Source organism: Vicia villosa, linkage group LG1 (assembly GCF_029867415.1).
Source record: "Vicia villosa cultivar HV-30 ecotype Madison, WI linkage group LG1, Vvil1.0, whole genome shotgun sequence".
In the NCBI taxonomy this organism is placed as follows: Eukaryota; Viridiplantae; Streptophyta; class Magnoliopsida; order Fabales; family Fabaceae; genus Vicia; species Vicia villosa.
The window spans coordinates 123,440,801-123,459,500 of record NC_081180.1 but is presented as its reverse complement, the minus strand read 5'-3'; the positions used below and the strand labels follow the sequence as shown (position 1 = coordinate 123,459,500).

Sequence of the window (18,700 nt, the reverse complement as noted above, 5' to 3'; positions counted from 1 at the left end):
AATCACAATGCCTTCGTTTCCAGATGGCTAGCAGGGATTTATTTTCCCAATCAGGAGCTTGACACGCTCTAAGCTGCATAAATCATGCGCCACATTCACATTCACATCCACACTCATATTCACATTCACATTCATATTCACGCTCATATTCGCATTCATATTCACAATCATGCATCATACGCATATTCATACACAACATAACTTGCATATTTCTCCTCTAGTTCAAGGATCTCATATTATACATACATCATAGACATTGCATATCACTAACTTGATTTTTCAGGTAGACAGATGTCTTCAACAAAGATGTTCTCAATCACATGTAGTCCTTTCAGATACAATCAAATCAAAGATTCACTCTGAAGAACTCTCCTTCTCAAATCACTTATCAACAAGCATTACAGATCTAAGGCGATACCTCAAACGGTTCCAGAACGATCTAACATTACAGATCTAAGGCGATACCTCAAACGGTTCCAGAACGATCTAGCATTACAGATCTAAGGCGATACCTCAAACGGTTCCAGAACGATCTAACATTACAGATCTAAGGCGATACCTCAAACGGTTCCAGAACGATCTAACATTGCAGATCTAAGGCTATACCTCAGACGGTTCCAGAACGATCTAGCATTACAGATCTAAGGCGATACCTCAGACGGTTCCAGAACGATCTAACATTGCAGATCTAAGGCGATACCTCAAACGGTTCCAGAACGATCTAGCATTACAGATCTAAGGCGATACCTCAAACGGTTCCAGAACGATCTAACATTGCAGATCTAAGGCGATACCTCCGACGGTTCCAGAACGATCTAACATTGCAGATCTAAGGCGATACCTCTGACGGTTCCAGAACGATCTAATCTTGCAGATCTAAAGTGATACCTCAGACGGTTCCACAATGATCAACTTTCAAGTCCTTCATCAAGATATAATCAATGGATTCATTCTGATGAACAAACCCTCAACACATTTTCCAGATGGCATCTGAAAAGCCCATCTCAGGTAATGTTTCAATCTGCCAACAACATTTCGCAGACAACATTCAAATGCAGCTTCCAACATCTCTTCTGATCAAGGTAAGTGCAAATTTTCAGGGCATCTAATTATTCAATCATCTTCTACCTTCAGATTTCAGACAATCTCTTCAGGTTTAAGAAGATTGAATAGGGGCAACTGTTATACCCCAAAATTTGCCCACATCTTTTTTCAAGAAAACTCCAATCTGAAAATTAAGAGTTTCATATAATCATGGATTTTTATTTCAAATATCCTAGCATATGAAGTACTTAAATTTCAGAAACTTTTCTTATACAGTAGCTTGGCTTACAGAGGAATTTATTCTTACGCAAACGCCAAATACTGTTCATTACATCACAAATACTATTTATTTATTTACAGATAAATAGTACTAACACAATCATGCAGAGTTAACTCTTTTTGCAGGCGCAGAAGCAGGAAACTCACACTATACTGGTAACAATTGTTTTTGGTTTCCCACTAACTTTTGTACTATATTCCATTATTTTCAAAATCTTTTCAAATCTCTTTTTCAAAAATCAAATCTTAACTTGTGTGTTTTCTGCCAGTCAAATATTTCTATTTCTGTGCAGTAAACAATTTTCAGGTTATTATCGGTAATTTTGCCCGCATACCGTAAATATCAGTTATTTATTATGTTTCTGTTTCTAACAAGTCATGTAAATAAATTTTCATGCTTCACACAAAACAAAGACAAAAATAACAACAAAAAAAAAAAAGAAAATTAACTTTGACGGTTGATTTTTCACTTTAACTGCTGCTTCAGTACACGAACAGTCGGTTGACAGACAAACTGCAGACAGTACAATTCACAGTGATTTGTACAATCAATCAAATCAATCATTCACAATTCAAATTTCCAAGATTTTTGTGTTAGAAGTCTTCTGAATATCACATGATTAGCAGAAACTCAACACTGCACAAAAATCAGGTACGCTTAACTGCCTCCTATACAGACAGTCCCTAATCAGGGTTTTTCTTGTTTTAACAGGAGCAACAAGTTTTGAGAGCTCAAATGGATTTCATATACATCCATACATCTCAAAGTACCATCATACAAATTTTCAAACTTCAATTCACTCAGACGCACCGTCAGCAGCTCAAACAGTCAACAGACGACCCGTTTGACCAAAAAAGTCAACTGACAGTCAAAAATGAAATTTTTTGTCAAAGTCCATATTTTGTCAAAGGATTCAACATTTGATCATTGGATGATCACAATTCATCAAGGAAAGATCAAAAATCAACAAAACCCTAAGATTCAAAATTAGGGTTTTTGCCTGAAAAGTCAACTCAACTTTGACTGATCATAACTCTCTCATCCTTCATCCAAAAAATGTCAACCAAAGCTCATTTTGAAGGAAATTCAATTATCTTTCAAATGCAATTGATCCCATGGTCATAGCATTCACCATTTGAAAAATATGGCCAAAGACATTACAGGTCATTTTCAAAGTCAACAAAAAGACACTTTTTTCAAATAGACACACAAGGAGAACCAAAAATCATTTTGATATGAGACCAAAGACATTGGTTAGAGGACTCTTTGAGGTTTCCAAAAAGTGCAAGATCTCCTTCATATGACAAAAATTGAAGGATTTACACCTTGTTGAAGTTGGCTAAATTTTGGGAAAATGCATGAAATCAACATTGCTCAAAAATGTTTTTTTTCCAAATGAGTCCAAGTTTTTATGGTCCAAACATCTTTGCCATGTTACTATGGGCCTCCCACGACCAAGACAAAGCCCACATCTTTATTGGCCATTTTTTGCATAATTTTATCTTACTTTAAGATTAAAATTAAAAGGAAAATGCATGGATAATGGTTGCTTGGCCTCCAAGTATGACTCACTTCAAGGAATCTTCATTTTTTCTGCAAGAATTGAAGAGCAAGACAAGAGCATTGAATGGAGTCAAGCTTGGTCAACAATTCAAAGATTTTTTAATATTTTAAAAATCAAACTTTCAACAAAGACAACAAAGCTTCTTAGCTTGAGTTCCAAGCAACTTTGGGCTATAAAAGAAGCATCATACTTCAGCAAAAAGAGAGAGACACGAAATATTGCAAGGCATAGTCAAGAAAGTCACCAAAATTCTCTAAAATTTCCATAACTTTGTAAATTTCAAATTCAATTCTCCAATCAACATTAATACAAACCAAGCTTTCTAATCATCTTCTCAAACATTATAGAGTTTGGGAAGCTACCAAAAATAACGTTTTCTTATTGTAAAATAGAGGGGGTTCAAAACCCCCGCTATCTGTCTAGAAAAAATGCATGGGACGGAGGTTGAAGACGACCACGCGTCCGAGCGTGGTTCGTCAGTCAACAGTCAGCTCTCTCTCCCTCTGTTTCCATTGGTCCACGCAGGCGAAGGTGGGGACCAGTCTGACTTTGGTCTCCCACTAATCCCATGATCTACTTTAACCATGTGCATCATGTGACTACAAATCTGTGCCCTTGGATCAATCTCAAAGCCAATCCAACGCCTCACACATGCAAGCTCACCATGCTCCTTCATTAATTGCCACACCAGATCAGTATCCTTATATTTTTAATTTTATTTTCTATTTTTATTTTAGTTTCTTTGATAAATTAATTAAAAATAGTTAAAAACTTCCAAAAATTCCACAAAAAATATTTTAAACTTCTAAAATAATATATTATTTTATGAAACAAAAATATTTTATTTTTCTTCAAAATTTCAATATTTTTCATAATTAATTAGTATGTATTTGTATATTTGCTTATTAATTATTTTAATTAGTCAAAAAATCATAAAAAAAAATTGTTCTTTGTGTTAAATATTGTTTATATATCATAAACTAATTTTGTACATATTTAGGATAATTTTCTCTTTAAGTTTTAATTATTTGTGTAATTATTTGCATAATTATGTTTTGATTAACTTAAAATATCCAAAAACAAATTTCAAAAATTCCAAAAAAATTAGTTTTGTTCTAAAATCAATTAACAAACCTTTTTGTACATATTTTTAAACTTATTTGCTAGGTTTAATCATATTTCCATCTTTTCTTTATTTTAAATTAATTAATAATGCATTAATAATATTTAAAATAAATCACAAAAATACAAAAATATGCCTTTTATTTCTTGCAATTTAAAATTCCTAGATAAATGTATAGGATGTCAAATTCATGTAAATAGGCTAGTTTACATTTCCCGCACAATCGATGTAATAGTGTAGATTTACTTTCTGCACTTTACATTTCCGCATTTTAATTTCCAGCACCCATATAAACTGCGTGTATGTCAAAGATAAAACTGAACCGTCAGATCACTAACTTCAAAGATAAATATCTGAATTCAATCACAATCACATTTGCACCTCCTAGGGTAACCCCTTTTCACTCTTTTCAAAATCAAAGTTACATTTCTACTGTTTCGAGTACAAAATCGAACCTTTTGTTTATATCCGACGAATGGATAGATTTTTAAAGGGAACAAGGATAAAGACCTCCTAACTCAGGGTAGACCTCCTAGTTTGCTTGCTCAAAATCAAAACAAACAAAATTCTCATACACTGTTGTTTTTTAAAACGAATTTTCCAAAAGACAATATTTTGTATACATCCAAACACGGATCATTACAAAATTAACGATCTTTTCAAAACATCTTTCGAAAGATAAACAAGCATTTGTATATATCCGCACAAGGATCATTACAAATTCTATTTGCAAAGGTATTTCAAAAACACAGGTAAAGCATTCCGAATCAATTGAAAAGTAAAGCAAATGAGCTAAGCAAACTAAAGAGCCCATGGATAACCATGGATACAAAGGGTGCTAACACCTTCCCTTTGTATAACCTACCCCCTTACCCAGAATCTCTCAAAGGTCTTTTTTCTGTTTCTTTTATAAACCTTTCCTTCATTGGATAAAATAAAAGGTCGGTGGCGACTCTGTAAACTTTTTCAAAAGTGACGCGAAAGCGTCCGATCGACAAAAAAGAGTCAGTTCACGTATCCCACCCACGGAGGGGTATGGCCCGAAAGGACGGTCCACACATAGTCTGCCACAGCCTCGTGAATCTTTTCTTTGTTACTAAACACCATACCTAGCTCAAACTTTGAGAAATCACTCTTAAAAGAAGGAAACTTTTCTATTTCATCATCATTGTCACTCTCATTAGGTGTGTGCAATACATCAGAATCATAATCCTCCTCAGAATATATAGCCTTAGCATTATCATCATCACCATGAATGATAGTTGTCCAGTCCAATTCCACATCTTGGCCTTCATCCTCACTTTCAACAACACACTCATTCAAGTCATGACTATAACTACTCATCTCACTCTCAGTTGCAATATACTCTTCATCATCATCCTCAACTTCAGCATCAACATGCTCCTTTTCAACTTCAGCATCAACATGCTCCTTTTCAACTTCATCATCAACATGCTCCTTTTCAACTTCATCATCAACATGCTCCTTTTCAACTTCAACATCAGATTCAGCTTCATCATCAGCATAGTTTGGACAGCCATCAACATAATCCTCAACAACGGGAGTCACTTCTATTGTGTGCTCAACATATACATCCACCAATTAAAAACCCTTTATATCATCAACAAACTTAAGCACATCTTTATCGCAGTTTAAGGGTCTAAGGCCACGACTAAAGCTAAACTTAGGGTTCCAGTACCACATACTTTTGATATTACAATATCCCTCAGCCTTAATCAAATTTTCAAGATCCATGTACGACATGTAGTCCGTATCCCATGTCCAATCCAATTCAGTCACTAAACCATCAACATACCATTTACATGGACTCTCTACAAACTTCCCCCTATGATGAAACCTTATCTTAATGTAGTTGTTTTGAGATGGTCTGAACAAAAAAGAATTTACATTCAGCATACTTAGACAACTGAATAGTGTGATGAAAAATAACGAGTTAAGAGAACATACCTCATACAATACCGAACATCCTCTTTGCATACCGATGATGGGCGAATGGGTGGAATCTTGCTCATATTGCTCGTTCTGGAAGAGGGCGATGAAACGAATTTGTGAAGCGGTTAGGTTCTGGGATTTGTATGAAGCTATGCTGGAGAACGATGAAATTAGGTCACGAACAAGAGGAAGAGGAAGAGAATTCTCGTATGAGCTATCTTCGTGTTTTTTAAAAAGAGAATTGATTTTCAGAAATTGTTTTGTATTTAAAATTATAAATTAAATAAATTTAATTACGTGGCATAAGTAATTTTAGCCAACTCAGCAATTCCCACATCCACATATGCATTTTTGGAGAGGGGCTCTAAATTTGCCAAAAAACTGAATGTTTGGGGATCAAAATAAGGAATTTTGAAAATGGGGGATCAAAAGTTCATTAAAATGAAAATAGGGGGGTCAAAAGTGCATTTAAGCCTATATATATATATATATATATATATATATATATATATATATATGACACTTTATTTTATACTTCAAAATAACTAATATGATTTGATTCCTGTAAACCATGCCATATTCAATTGGCAGTCATGAAACATCTATACTTGTGACTATTTTATTCTAAATTATGACTTGCTTCGTGTTTGTTTTAATAAAACAGGCTACTCGGATATCGGTGATCCAAATATTGAATGCATACATTGTGGAGCACTGATGTGGTATCAAGAGAAGACATACAAATGAAAACATAGTGTTGTACCCAAATTCCAATTATGTTGTGGAAATGGTAAAGTTGTGCTACTGCTTTTGAATGAACCGCCACCATTACTAAAGCATCTATTGTTTGATAACAATGATACAGACTGTATAAACTATCAGCAATATTGCAGATTGTACAACATTATGTTTGCCTTTACGTCACCCCGGAATGAAGTTTGACAATAGATACCAATCGGCAGGAGGACCGCCTAACATTAGGATACATGGACAGACTTGCTATAGAATTGGGAGCATGCTCCCTTTGGATGGAGAAACACCAAAATTTGCACAGCTTTATATTTATGACACTGCGAATGAGATTCATCATAGAATGCAAGGAATAGGGTAATGCCTGAATTCTTACTTTGTTTTACGACATTATTCAGTTTTTTCCTTCTTCTATAGTTTATCATAACACATTGACACTAACTGTTTTATATAATGTGTTACAGTCATAATCCTAATGTGAATCCAGAAACGGTTAGAAAATTGAAACTTATGCTGGATGAGTTCAACACACATGCTAAAACATTTAGGATGGCAGGAGATCGACTAAAGGATTCTCATGTACCTGATCTAAAACTGAAATTAATCGCCGATCGATCCAAGGACGGAAGAGTTTATAATCAACCGACAGTTTCCAAAGTTGCGGCACTTATCGTTGGTGATGTTGATACAGGTTCTAAAAGACATATTATACTTGAGAGACAGAGTGGGAAGCTGAAAAGGATAAGTGAGTTTCATCCAAGTTATCTTGCTTTACAATATCCACTTTTGTTTCCATATGGCAAAGATGGTTTTAGAATTGGTATTCTACATAGGGAAACAAAAGCAAAAAAAAAGAAGAATAAGCTTCCCATCAGAGAATGGCTTACGTTTCAGATTCAAACCAGGCCAACAGAAGCACACACACTTTTGATGTCCAGGAGGCTTTTTCAGCAATTTTTGGTTGATGGTTTCACTTTGATGGAGTCTCAAAGGTTGAATTACATACGCAAGCACCAGAAAAAACTAAGAGTTTCAAAGTACTGCAATTTGAACGGTCCAGAACAGGAACAAAACACTCAAAGAGCAAACAAGGGTAAGAGAGTTGTTTTACCATCAACTTATGTTGGAAGTCGAAGATACATGGAACAATTGTATTTTGATGGAATGGCTATTTGTAGCCATATTGGTTTTCCTGACCTTTTTATCACATTTACATGCAATCTAATGTGGCCTGAAGTCAAAAGACTACATAAAATGAGGTTGCAGACCCATGATCGTCCCGACATTATATCAAGAGTTTTTAAAATTAAGTTGGATGAGTTGTTGTTTGATTTGACTAAGAAGCATGTCTTAGGGAGAGTGGTTGCATGTAAGTCATATTATTAATTTCATGCAGTCAAGCTATGTTTTCTGTTTATGACTTCTATTTAAAATCTCATATAATCATAAGCTCTCATTACTATAATTTTTTGCAGATATATACACGACTGAGTTTCAAAAGAGAGGCTTACCACATGCTCATATTTTGCTATTCATGCATCCGCAAAGCAAGTATCCCACTCCCGATGACATAAACAACATCATTTCAGCAGAGATACCATCAAAAGAAGATGATGTGGAATTGTATAATCTGGTGAAGAGACATATGATACACGGTCCGTGTGGTTTGGCAAACATGCTGTCACCTTGCATGAAAAACGCAAAATGCTCTAAATTCTTTCCAAAAAAATGGCAGTCTCAGACTATAGTTGATCAGGATGGATATCCTGTGTACAGAAGGAGGGGTACTGGAAACACTGTTACGATAAAGAACGTTGTTCTTGATAACAGATTTGTTGTTCCTCACAATCCATATCTGTTGAAGAAATTTCAAGCTCACATTAATATGGAATGGTGTAATCAAGGTACTTCGGTTAAGTACTTATTTAAATATGTAAACAAGGGGTATGACAGGATTACCGCTGCTGTCGTAGAAGGAGACAACGACAGTCCTTCGACCACTAAAAATGGCGATGAAATCAAGCAGTATCTTGATTGTAGATATGTCTCACTAAGCGAAGCATGTTGGAGAATATTTTCTTTTCCCATTCATGGAAGATCTCCTGCAGTAGAAAGATTATATTTTCATCTTGAGGGCGATAATTCGGTATATTATACCGATTATGAACTGATAGATGAGGTCCTTGAAAAACCAAGTGTGAAGGAATCAATGTTTACCGCTTGGATGGAAGCAAACAAAACATATCCAGAGGCCAGAAATCTGACATACTGAAATTTCCTTACTAAGTTTGTTTATGATAAAAGTTACCAACGATGGAGACCGCGTAAGAGAGGGCACACCATTGGAAGACTAATTTGGGTTCCTCCAAGTACTGGTGAGTTGTATTACCTAAGAATGATGCTGACTGTTGCAAAAGGGCCAACATGCTACGAGGATATAAAAAAGGTCGGTGGAATTGTTCGGGACAGTTTTAGAGATGCATGTTTTGAAATGGGATTTCTTAATGATGACAAGGAATATTTTGCAGCCATTAACGAGGCAAAAGATTGGGGTTCGGAACATTTTTTGAGAAAGTTATTTGTAACTATGCTACTGTCTGGTACAATTAATAGACCGCATCATGTTTGGCAAAAAACTTGGAAGACGTTGTCCGACGGTATTCTGCACCGACAAAGACAGTTAACTAATATAAGAGATACATTGTAGTGCTATATATATAGTTAAATTATTTGTTGTATGTATAACATGCATTTATGCACATCTCAAATTGATGTTTTCACAAACAAGGAATCTTCAAAAATATGTTCATTCTGATGTATACATCTATTTTAGAATCATAAATTTGAATGTAACATGCAATAACTTACTATGCTGCTGTCATGCATATATTGTTAATTGATACCCTTATCAATTAACTTTCATGCCACCACATATCAAGTTTTAATTGATGTTTTTTTTATAGATATGCAGTTAACAGAAGCTGAGTTGAAAAACTTGACACTCATTGAGATTGAGAATAAGTTGCAATCCAATCGAAGAAGTTTGCACGAATTCAAAGACATGCCTTATCCGGATGCTTATGTCACACGGCACGTTGGGAACAGACTGATTTACGAAGAACATGATTACAATACCGAAACTGAGCGAGAAAACTTCAACAATCTCTTTCGTGCCCTCACAGGTGATATTTTATATTTATACTATTTGGTGGCATAAGTTGACAGTCCCACTGGTACACATTTTTTGAAATATAACAATTTACATTATGCATGATAGATGAACAACGCTCAATCTTTGAAAAAATCATGGAATCTGTCGGAAAACAAAGAGAAGGGGTCTTTTTTTACATGGTTATGGAGGGACCGGTAAAACTTTCATGTGGAGGACACTATCAACTGCACTTCGTTCAAAGAAAAAAATTGTGCTTGCTGTTGCTTCAAGCGGTTTATCTTCATTATTATTACCAGGTGGACGAACTGCTCATTCCAAGTTCAAAATTCCTGTGCCAACACTCGACAACCCCACTTGCAATATTGACAAAAACACTTAACATTCTCAGTTATTCGAGGCAACAGATGTGATAATATGGGATGAAGCACCTATGGCTCATAAAAATTGCTTTGAGGCATTGGATAGAACACTTAAAGACGTCATGACCAAGAAGGGTCTTGGGAATAAAATCTTCGGCGACAAAGTTGTTGTTTTTGGAGGAGACTTCAGACAGATTCTTCCAGTTGTTCCGAGAGCAGGGCGTTCTGATATTGTTCATGCATCCATATGCTCCTCTTATATTTGGGACTATTGTCAGGTTCTAACACTAACAAAAAACATGAGACTTCAGCAGGGAAGCGATAATACAAGTTCTAAGGAATTAGCGGAGTTCTCAAAATGGATTTTAAATGTCGGTGATGGTAAGATATCTGAACCAAATGATGGATTGGTGAACATAGAGATTCCTCAAGATTTATTGATTAAGAATTATGAAGATCCTATCAAAGCTATTGTTGAAAATACATATCCCAATTTGGTTAATGTATTCCAAGATGTTGCATATCTACAAGGAAAATCAATTCTTGCCTCAACCATTGAAGTTGTGGATAAGATCAATCATTATGTATTGGACCTAATACCAGGTAAAACTTATTTACTTTTTTTTTATGCATGGGAAAAAGAATAAGTCAAATATCATGTTGAATTTACTAATTTTTGTATCTTTCTGTTAATTCTTTTTAGGAGAAGAGAAAGAGTATCTTAGTTACGATTCAATTGATAGAACTTATACGAGTTATACCGAAGCTTATGAAGTGCTAACTCCAGAATTTCTTAGCAAATTAAGAACATCAGGTTTACCAAATCATAGAATCAAGATTGATTGTTTATGAGTTATACCGAAGCTTATGAAGTGCTAACTCCAGAATTTCTTAGCAAATTAAGAACATCAGGTTTAACAAACCATTATGTTTATGAGAAATTTGGACCAATCAGATGGATTATGTAATGGAACAAGATTGATTGTTACAAGATTGGCCAATAATGTCATTGAGGCAAAAATTATTTCTGGCAAGAACATAGGTAACCTTTTTTACATTCCTCGAATGTCTATGTCACCTTCTGAGTCACCATGGCCATTTAAGTTGATTAGGAGACAATTTCCGATTATTGTCTCTTACACAATGACAATTAATAAGTCTCAAGGCCAGTCTCTTGATAGTGTTGGGTTGTATTTGCCTTCTCCCGTGTTTAGTCATGAACAACTTTATGTTGCAATTTCAAGAGTTACTACAAAAAGTGGTCTTAAAATCTTAATACACGACAAAGAGAATGTTCCGTGCTCCACTACTACAAATGTTGTATACAAGGAGGTTTTCCAATCACTTTGTTAGATGATAAGCTTATTCTTCTTTTCTATCTTTGTATTTGTAGATGAAACACACAATATTTATATGCCTTAAAGTTTATTCTTATTCATATATTGTTTTATACATTTTATAATGTAGGTATATGATGCATGTTGTTGACTGGTTGCAATCATACAAGAAGATAGCATCTGATATTTATACCAGCAAATATGTTTATTGTTTTTATTTAAAGACATAAAAAATTGAATGTATTAATAGCTTTTTCATTGTTTTACCGTTGTGTATCATGTGTTTAAGTTTTATTAATATTTACTAAAACTTGGAAAACATTTTGGGTAAATATATGTCGTTAATTTATATAAGGAAACTTTACAAGTGATAGACTTATACATGTAATATGATGTTACGATCAAACCCGTCCGACAACACGGGTTTCCTACTAGTTATAAATTATATATCATTTGCAATTATAAATTTAAAATATTGATTACGGTTATATTGTTGTGAGGGTTTACCTTCACACTAGAAAGTGGAGTTTGTTTTCTGTTTCCACTTTGTTTCCAGCTATAATCAACTTGTTAGAAAACATTATGAAATAATATTCCAGCAGTGTGTGTTTGAATTTTGGAACATAAGTGATTATTATCCAAACCACTCACCCTGTCTCCGTCAACTAACGTGTACAAACAAAACCAGAACAACAATATCCATATGCGCCCCTTGATTCACCTCTCACATTATTTGACTCATTTTTTATAAATATTATATCACTCATTTCAACTTTCACCCATTATTCACCACCTTCACCTCTCTTTTTACTTTATATATACACACACATAATATAAACATTTCCCATAATAATCACATCCTCTATTATTTACCTTGCGAGTGAAGAAACAAAAAAAAAACAAAAATGGAAACTCAAGAGAATCAACATGAGTCCTGGTCGGAGCCAGAAACCACCACAGAAAGCCGAAGATCCCGGGTGAGCTTCAGCGGCCCTCTTAGCGGGCCGCTGAGTGGGCCTTTAGTAACCAACAAGCACCGAAACGGAAGCAAGAACAAAAGCGCGAGGTTTAAGAACGATGACGGAGAAATGGTGGAAATAACGCTTGACGTCCGTGACGACTCCGTTTCTGTTCAGAACATTCGCGGTGGAGACTCCGAAACAGCTTTCCTGGCGAGCCGGCTCGAGATGAAGCCGTCTTCGCTATCGTCTCGGCTGAGACAGGTTTCCCAGGAACTGAAGCGCATGACGTCTTTTAAGACGTTTGATAAGGTTGATAGATCGAAATCCGGTGCTGCTCGTGCTCTACGAGGTCTTAAGTTTATGTCAAAAAGTGTTGGTAGTGATGGTTGGTCACGAGTTGAGAAACGGTTTGATGAATTGTCTGTTGATGGAAAATTGCCCAAGACTCGGTTTAGCCAGTGCATAGGTATGTTAATATCATAATCAGGGTTTTAAAAAATATTCCGAGAGACTATTTTTTAAAACCCTGATGATGATTAAATTTTGAATTTTATTTACTCATTTTGAATTACAATGGAGGTGAAAATGAAAACTATTATAGGAATGCATGAATCAAAAGAATTTGCTGGAGAGTTATTTGAAGCGTTAGCACGTCGTCGAGGAATCTCTACGGCGTCCATAACTAAGGAAGAGTTGCGAGAATTTTGGGAGCAGATTACTGATCAAAGCTTTGATTCAAGGCTTCAGACATTTTTTGACATGTAAGAACACTTGTTAATTTTCCTTTTATTTTATTTTGTTGATTGATAAAAAACTAATTAAAATTTTCTTTTAATAACGAAAATTTAAGTAGTGACTTGTTTGTGAGGATGAAAAAGATGGCTAAACGGGTTTTATTGGCTTCAAAATAGAAATGTGTCCGTATTTGGACAATAATGTCCAAGTTGAGTGTTTAGTTTTCTGATCATGTTTGAGTCAAAAAGTAATAAATCTAATCATGTGGAAAATCGTTACAGATTGTGTGGACTTGGTATAAAATATTTTGAAATTGTTTTGTAATAGCTAAACAACACTTTGTTACTTAATTGAATTTGCTTCTTTTTTTTAGACGGAACTCGTTTTCTAATACTATATAATACTACTTGCTATTTTTTAAAGTTTATTAATTAATTGATGAGCATGTTAATTTTTGCAACAAAAAAGGTAGAATCTTATTGGAGTAATGTGAATTGCAACATTTTTATGTGAACACTCATATCATATCTCTCAAATTTTATTGGAACACATATGAAAAGTACCCATACCCATTATAACTAGTACTTAAGAATTTTCCATTTTTTAATCTATTTTTCTAATCAACTTCATTCCGTTTCTCTTCTGAAAAGACGATTTATTAATTATGGATATATAATTCAATCACAATTTTTTCAATCCACTTCATTTAGTTTGCGTGTATAGTTCATGTACATTTTTTTAATTAGAGTTAATATACATTTTTAGTCTGTAGAAAACTATCCCTTTAATGAATATTGGAATATTCTTTAGTGTTGTAATTATTTATTCACTCTATAGCGTACCCATGAACAAAGTTTGTTATAAGAATTAAAAAGTAAAGCAAACACAACCTAAAAAGAGTATCACATGCATGGATCAAGTAGCTATCAACAATGGTTAGGTTGTTGAGTAGAGAAAAATATACTTGGAATGACTCAGCATGATTTGAACAACATTACGCGTGCGTAACTTTAGTCAAAATAAAAGAATATTTTGGAACCTAATGTCAAAAATACTGTTAGTTTTTTATCCTTACTCATAGTCTTCACTCATGCCACTATGCCAGGGTGGACAAGAATGCTGATGGAAGAATCACAGAAGAAGAAGTAAAAGAAGTAAGTTATTAATTATTATTTTTTGAAGAAATTATTATTATTATTAGGTGAATTATTATCGGATAGAAAGAAAAGTCAAGTCCAGACTCAGACCCAATAAATCAGTTTAGTTGATAGTTGTGCATGAATATCAATAACGGGGACACAATTTTGAATCCTTGATATCCCACTTATTCACGATGTTTATTTTTTTCTTCAGATTATCACATTAAGTGCATCGGCAAATAAGTTATCAAAGTTACAAGAACGAGCAGAGGAATATGCTGCCCTTATCATGGAGGAGCTGGACCCAAACAACCTTGGATATATTGAGGTTTCTATTCTTTAAATTTTAAGATTATATGAATTAAAATACACATAATTTTTCTTGAAGTTTTTGTTATTTTCTGCAGTTGTACAACTTGGAAATGCTTCTTTTGCAAGCACCAGCACAATCAGCACACATAACTACAGATAGTAGAGTGTTAAGCCAAATGTTGAGCCAGAAGTTAGTCCCTACCAAAGAACACAACCCTATAAAACGAGCTTTTAGAGAATTATCATATTTCATGGAAGATAATTGGAAACGTATTTGGATCATAGCTCTATGGCTTTCCATTTGTGCAGCACTTTTCACTTGGAAGTTCATTCAATACAAGCGTCGCGCTGTTTTTCATGTAATGGGCTATTGTGTCACCACGGCTAAGGGCGGCGCGGAGACACTCAAGTTCAACATGGCTTTAATCTTGTTACCTGTATGTAGAAACACTATCACTTGGCTTAGGAGCAAGACCAAGCTTGGAATGGCGGTTCCGTTTGATGATAATATCAACTTTCATAAGGTGATAGCTTTCGGCATTGCTATTGGGGTTGGATTACATGCAATTTCACATTTGACTTGTGACTTTCCAAGGCTATTGCATGCAACAGATGAAGAATATGAACCCATGAAACAGTTTTTTGGGGATCAAAGGCCTAATAATTATTGGTGGTTCGTTAAAGGGACCGAGGGTTGGACCGGGGTTGTCATAGTTGTTCTTATGGCCATAGCTTTTGTTTTAGCCCAACCTTGGTTCCGTCGTAATAAGCTTAACCTTCCAAAACCCCTCAAGAAACTCACTGGTTTTAATGCATTTTGGTATTCTCATCACCTTTTTGTCATTGTCTATGTGCTTTTTATCATTCATGGATACTTCCTTTACCTTAGCAAGAAATGGTATAAGAAAACGGTACATGCTCTTACTCAAATCAATGTATTTTTTGTTCCATTTCATTTGTTTTCTTTTTATTTGCTAAATTTTTGTTACAAAATTTTGTGACATAGACATGGATGTATCTCGCGGTTCCTATGATTCTATATGGATGCGAACGACTGCTTCGTGCATTTAGATCTGGTTACAAATCTGTGAAGATACTAAAGGTTGCAGTGTACCCAGGAAATGTACTCGCATTGCATGTGTCTAAACCTCAAGGATTTAAGTATACTAGTGGACAGTATATTTATGTTAATTGCTCAGATATTTCTCCATTTGAATGGTATGTGCCTAATTTGAATTCATAGTTCTTATATTATTGTTACTATTTATAAAAATAGGGTGTTACTTAATTTTACTTGCAATTTGTCTCTAGGCATCCCTTTTCTATAACATCAGCTCCTGGAGATGATTACATAAGTGTTCACATTAGAACTTTGGGTGATTGGACATCACAACTCAAGGGTATTTTCGCCAAGGTAAAATACTTATACACAAGATTCAAGTAATATTATAAGTTGTACATTTCTTTGATGATGTTCTTGTTCATAACATAAATTACTTGCATCATCATGGTTTATGCAGGCATGCCAACCGGCAAATGATGGCCAAAGTGGTCTTCTACGCGCTGATATGCTACCGGGCAAACCAAGCCTGCCAAGGTAGATATATTACGAAAATTGACGGTGTAAAGAATTTCTACATTAATCATGTATATGATGATTAAATTTTCAAACAAAATGTAGGATGCCAAGGCTAAGAATTGATGGACCTTATGGAGCACCAGCACAAGACTACAAAAACTACGAAGTCCTTCTTCTAGTAGGTTTAGGAATCGGCGCAACGCCTTTGATTAGCATACTCAAGGATGTGCTAAACAACATTAAGCAACAAGAAGAAGATTTAGAAGAAGGAGAAATAGAAAGCGGAGTTAAGAGCAATAAGAAAAAGCCTTTTGCAACCAAACGAGCCTATTTCTATTGGGTTACACGGGAGCAAGGTTCGTTTGAATGGTTTAAAGGAGTGATGAATGAGATAGCGGAGAACGATAAAGAAGGAGTAATCGAGCTTCACAATTATTGCACGAGCGTGTATGAAGAAGGCGATGCTCGATCTGCTTTGATCACGATGCTTCAATCGCTTCACCATGCCAAAAGTGGTGTGGATGTTGTTTCAGAGACAAGGGTTAAAACACATTTTGCTAGGCCGAATTGGCGTAGTGTCTATAAACATGTTGCTCTTAAACACCCTGATAAAAGAGTTGGTAAGTATTGATTTTACTCTTATAAATAAGTTAAGTTCTTGAAATTTTTAAGTTAACATATCTTTTAGCCAATTTGTTTCATTCTTATAGGTGTTTTTTACTGTGGAGCACATGGATTGGTTGGAGAATTAAGAAAATTTTCTTTGGATTTTTCCAGAAAAACAGGCACCAAGTTTGATTTTCATAAAGAAAATTTTTAGATTCTTTTTGACATACAGTTGAATATTTTTTACTGTATAGGTATATATATTGTTGTAAACATATAGTTGAATGGAATAATGTATAATAGAATTTAGGCATACTGATTTGGCATAAATGTGATTTGAAGTCTATTTTGTTTAGAATACCCTCTGTAAGAAATGTGATGTAAAATTTTGCAGTTTTGGACTAGCTTTTGCTGCAACTATTATTGCAAGATTCATAAGCTATAATTTGAATTAGATTGAGAATTCTCTATAATATTTACATGTTATCTTAGATGAATTGTCTTTTGTTAATAAGAGGTATACTTAAAAAGTAAATAAATGTATCTAAAAATGTCTAGAGAATCTTATATTTAAGATCAAACTAGGGTCAAATAAATGTATAATTAATAACTTAACACATAAGTTTGCAAGACTCTCTTTACAACACTGATGCTGCTTCTTTATCATGGTTTACAGCAAAATCTGACCTGTCTGTAGTATAAGACATGTCATATGTCTATTGTAAACTCTAATGTATAAAAGTAGCCAAAGAAGTGAAAAAGAAAGAAAGATATTGCATTCTTTTTTCTTTATATAAACATTAGCTTTCAAATAGTAGGCAGCGTTGTTTTTTCTCCTTTTTGTCATCACCTAGTTTCATGTAGACAATGTTGTTCTCTTCTCCTTTTTGTAGTAACTACAATTTTGTACGTAGTACCTAGCTTCTCATAACTGTTGTAAATTATTAATTATAATTAATAATATGAGTGTGTTCCAAAATGACAAGGAAAATATGCTAGTGGATTTGAATTTTGAATTTGAAAGTTGACAACTCTTCATGAAATGTTGCAACTGTTGGTGAACCATGCTGTGGGCCAAAAGTCATAACTCTTGGAAAAGAAATTGTTTCACCAAGGGTCGCTACCTTGTGAAACAATATCAGCATGACCTATAAAAGCATGATTTCGGATTCAGAATTAACAATCAGAAAATTGAAAATCCTCTAGAATAATTCCAGAGCACTCTTCGCTACATTCGAGTTTTCGCCGGTCTTGCGCAAACTCGAGAAGGCTGAATTATCCTGGGTATTCCTGCGTAGAAACTCCAAGACAAATTGGGAGTGCTTGAAATACTATAAGGAAAGTGTTACGTACACGATTCTAGCCTCGATTCCATTCGGTTTAATTAATTTTCTAACAATCTTATAGTATTTTAAATAATGGCAATTGAGGCTTCCGTTTCAAACATCATATGATGAACTATAGTATCGTGGATGCATTAAGAACCGATCAAGAATCGACATTATAAATCCGGGTATATTGTTTTTCATACAAATTAGAGCACCGTGAAAATCATGATATTAATATCTCTGATATGAAAAATTTCAACGTATGAGAGTCAAATTCTTAATATTATGATCTTCAGGTAATATTTAATCTAAATGATAAAATTAAATTCTAAAATTGTCAATTGATGCATATATCATATATCTACAAGAAGGGTTTCATGATTGCACACAAATATGACATGTATAATATATTATGTGGATTACGTACCGTGTATTTTGAACATTTTCTTTCTATATA

The 18,700-nt window shown here is 34.4% G+C and overlaps 3 protein-coding genes across 3 annotated transcripts; all 3 read left to right on the top strand.

Annotated features, from left to right (window-relative positions):
- The first annotated feature begins 6,128 nt into the window (after positions 1-6,128).
- Positions 6,129-8,986, top strand: LOC131653232 (uncharacterized). The gene is made up of 5 exons (XM_058923322.1): positions 6,129-6,171; positions 6,629-6,686; positions 6,847-7,071; positions 7,179-8,083; positions 8,190-8,986. The coding sequence occupies exons 1-5, from the start codon at positions 6,129-6,131 to the stop codon at positions 8,984-8,986; spliced, it is 2,028 nt and encodes a 675-aa protein (XP_058779305.1).
- A 123-nt stretch (positions 8,987-9,109) lies between these two features.
- Positions 9,110-11,598, top strand: LOC131653222 (uncharacterized). The gene is made up of 6 exons (XM_058923311.1): positions 9,110-9,295; positions 9,686-9,896; positions 9,992-10,080; positions 10,275-10,848; positions 10,949-11,059; positions 11,201-11,598. The coding sequence occupies exons 1-6, from the start codon at positions 9,110-9,112 to the stop codon at positions 11,596-11,598; spliced, it is 1,569 nt and encodes a 522-aa protein (XP_058779294.1).
- Positions 11,599-12,216: 618 nt separating this feature from the next.
- LOC131644073 (respiratory burst oxidase homolog protein B-like) lies at positions 12,217-17,478 on the top strand. Its single transcript, XM_058914465.1, has 10 exons — positions 12,217-13,010; positions 13,146-13,305; positions 14,385-14,433; positions 14,633-14,746; positions 14,826-15,641; positions 15,737-15,948; positions 16,042-16,144; positions 16,251-16,327; positions 16,412-16,929; positions 17,020-17,478. Exons 1-10 carry the CDS (start codon positions 12,488-12,490, stop codon positions 17,127-17,129), a joined length of 2,682 nt encoding a protein of 893 aa, XP_058770448.1. The 5' UTR covers positions 12,217-12,487; the 3' UTR covers positions 17,130-17,478.
- Positions 17,479-18,700: the final 1,222 nt, after the last annotated feature.

What these genes read in the sequence shown, in the direction of transcription:
- LOC131653232 (XM_058923322.1), top strand. Translation starts at nt 6,129, where the DNA reads ATGAAATTAGGTCACGAACAAGAGGAAGAGGAAGAGAATTCTC. An exon ending in GGAAGAGGAAGAGAATTCTC is followed by an intron (nt 6,172 to 6,628) that starts GTATGAGCTATC and finishes TTAATAAAACAG; the next exon opens with GCTACTCGGATATCGGTGAT. An exon ending in CATAGAATGCAAGGAATAGG is followed by an intron (nt 7,072 to 7,178) that starts GTAATGCCTGAA and finishes AATGTGTTACAG; the next exon opens with TCATAATCCTAATGTGAATC.
- LOC131644073 (XM_058914465.1), top strand. Translation starts at nt 12,488, where the DNA reads ATGGAAACTCAAGAGAATCAACATGAGTCCTGGTCGGAGCCAGAAACC. An exon ending in CTTCAGACATTTTTTGACAT is followed by an intron (nt 13,306 to 14,384) that starts GTAAGAACACTT and finishes CCACTATGCCAG; the next exon opens with GGTGGACAAGAATGCTGATG. An exon ending in AGAAATGGTATAAGAAAACG is followed by an intron (nt 15,642 to 15,736) that starts GTACATGCTCTT and finishes TTTGTGACATAG; the next exon opens with ACATGGATGTATCTCGCGGT.
- LOC131653222 (XM_058923311.1), top strand. Translation starts at nt 9,110, where the DNA reads ATGATGCTGACTGTTGCAAAAGGGCCAACATGCTACGAGGATATAAAA. An exon ending in TCTCTTTCGTGCCCTCACAG is followed by an intron (nt 9,897 to 9,991) that starts GTGATATTTTAT and finishes TATGCATGATAG; the next exon opens with ATGAACAACGCTCAATCTTT. An exon ending in TAGCAAATTAAGAACATCAG is followed by an intron (nt 11,060 to 11,200) that starts GTTTACCAAATC and finishes TGGACCAATCAG; the next exon opens with ATGGATTATGTAATGGAACA.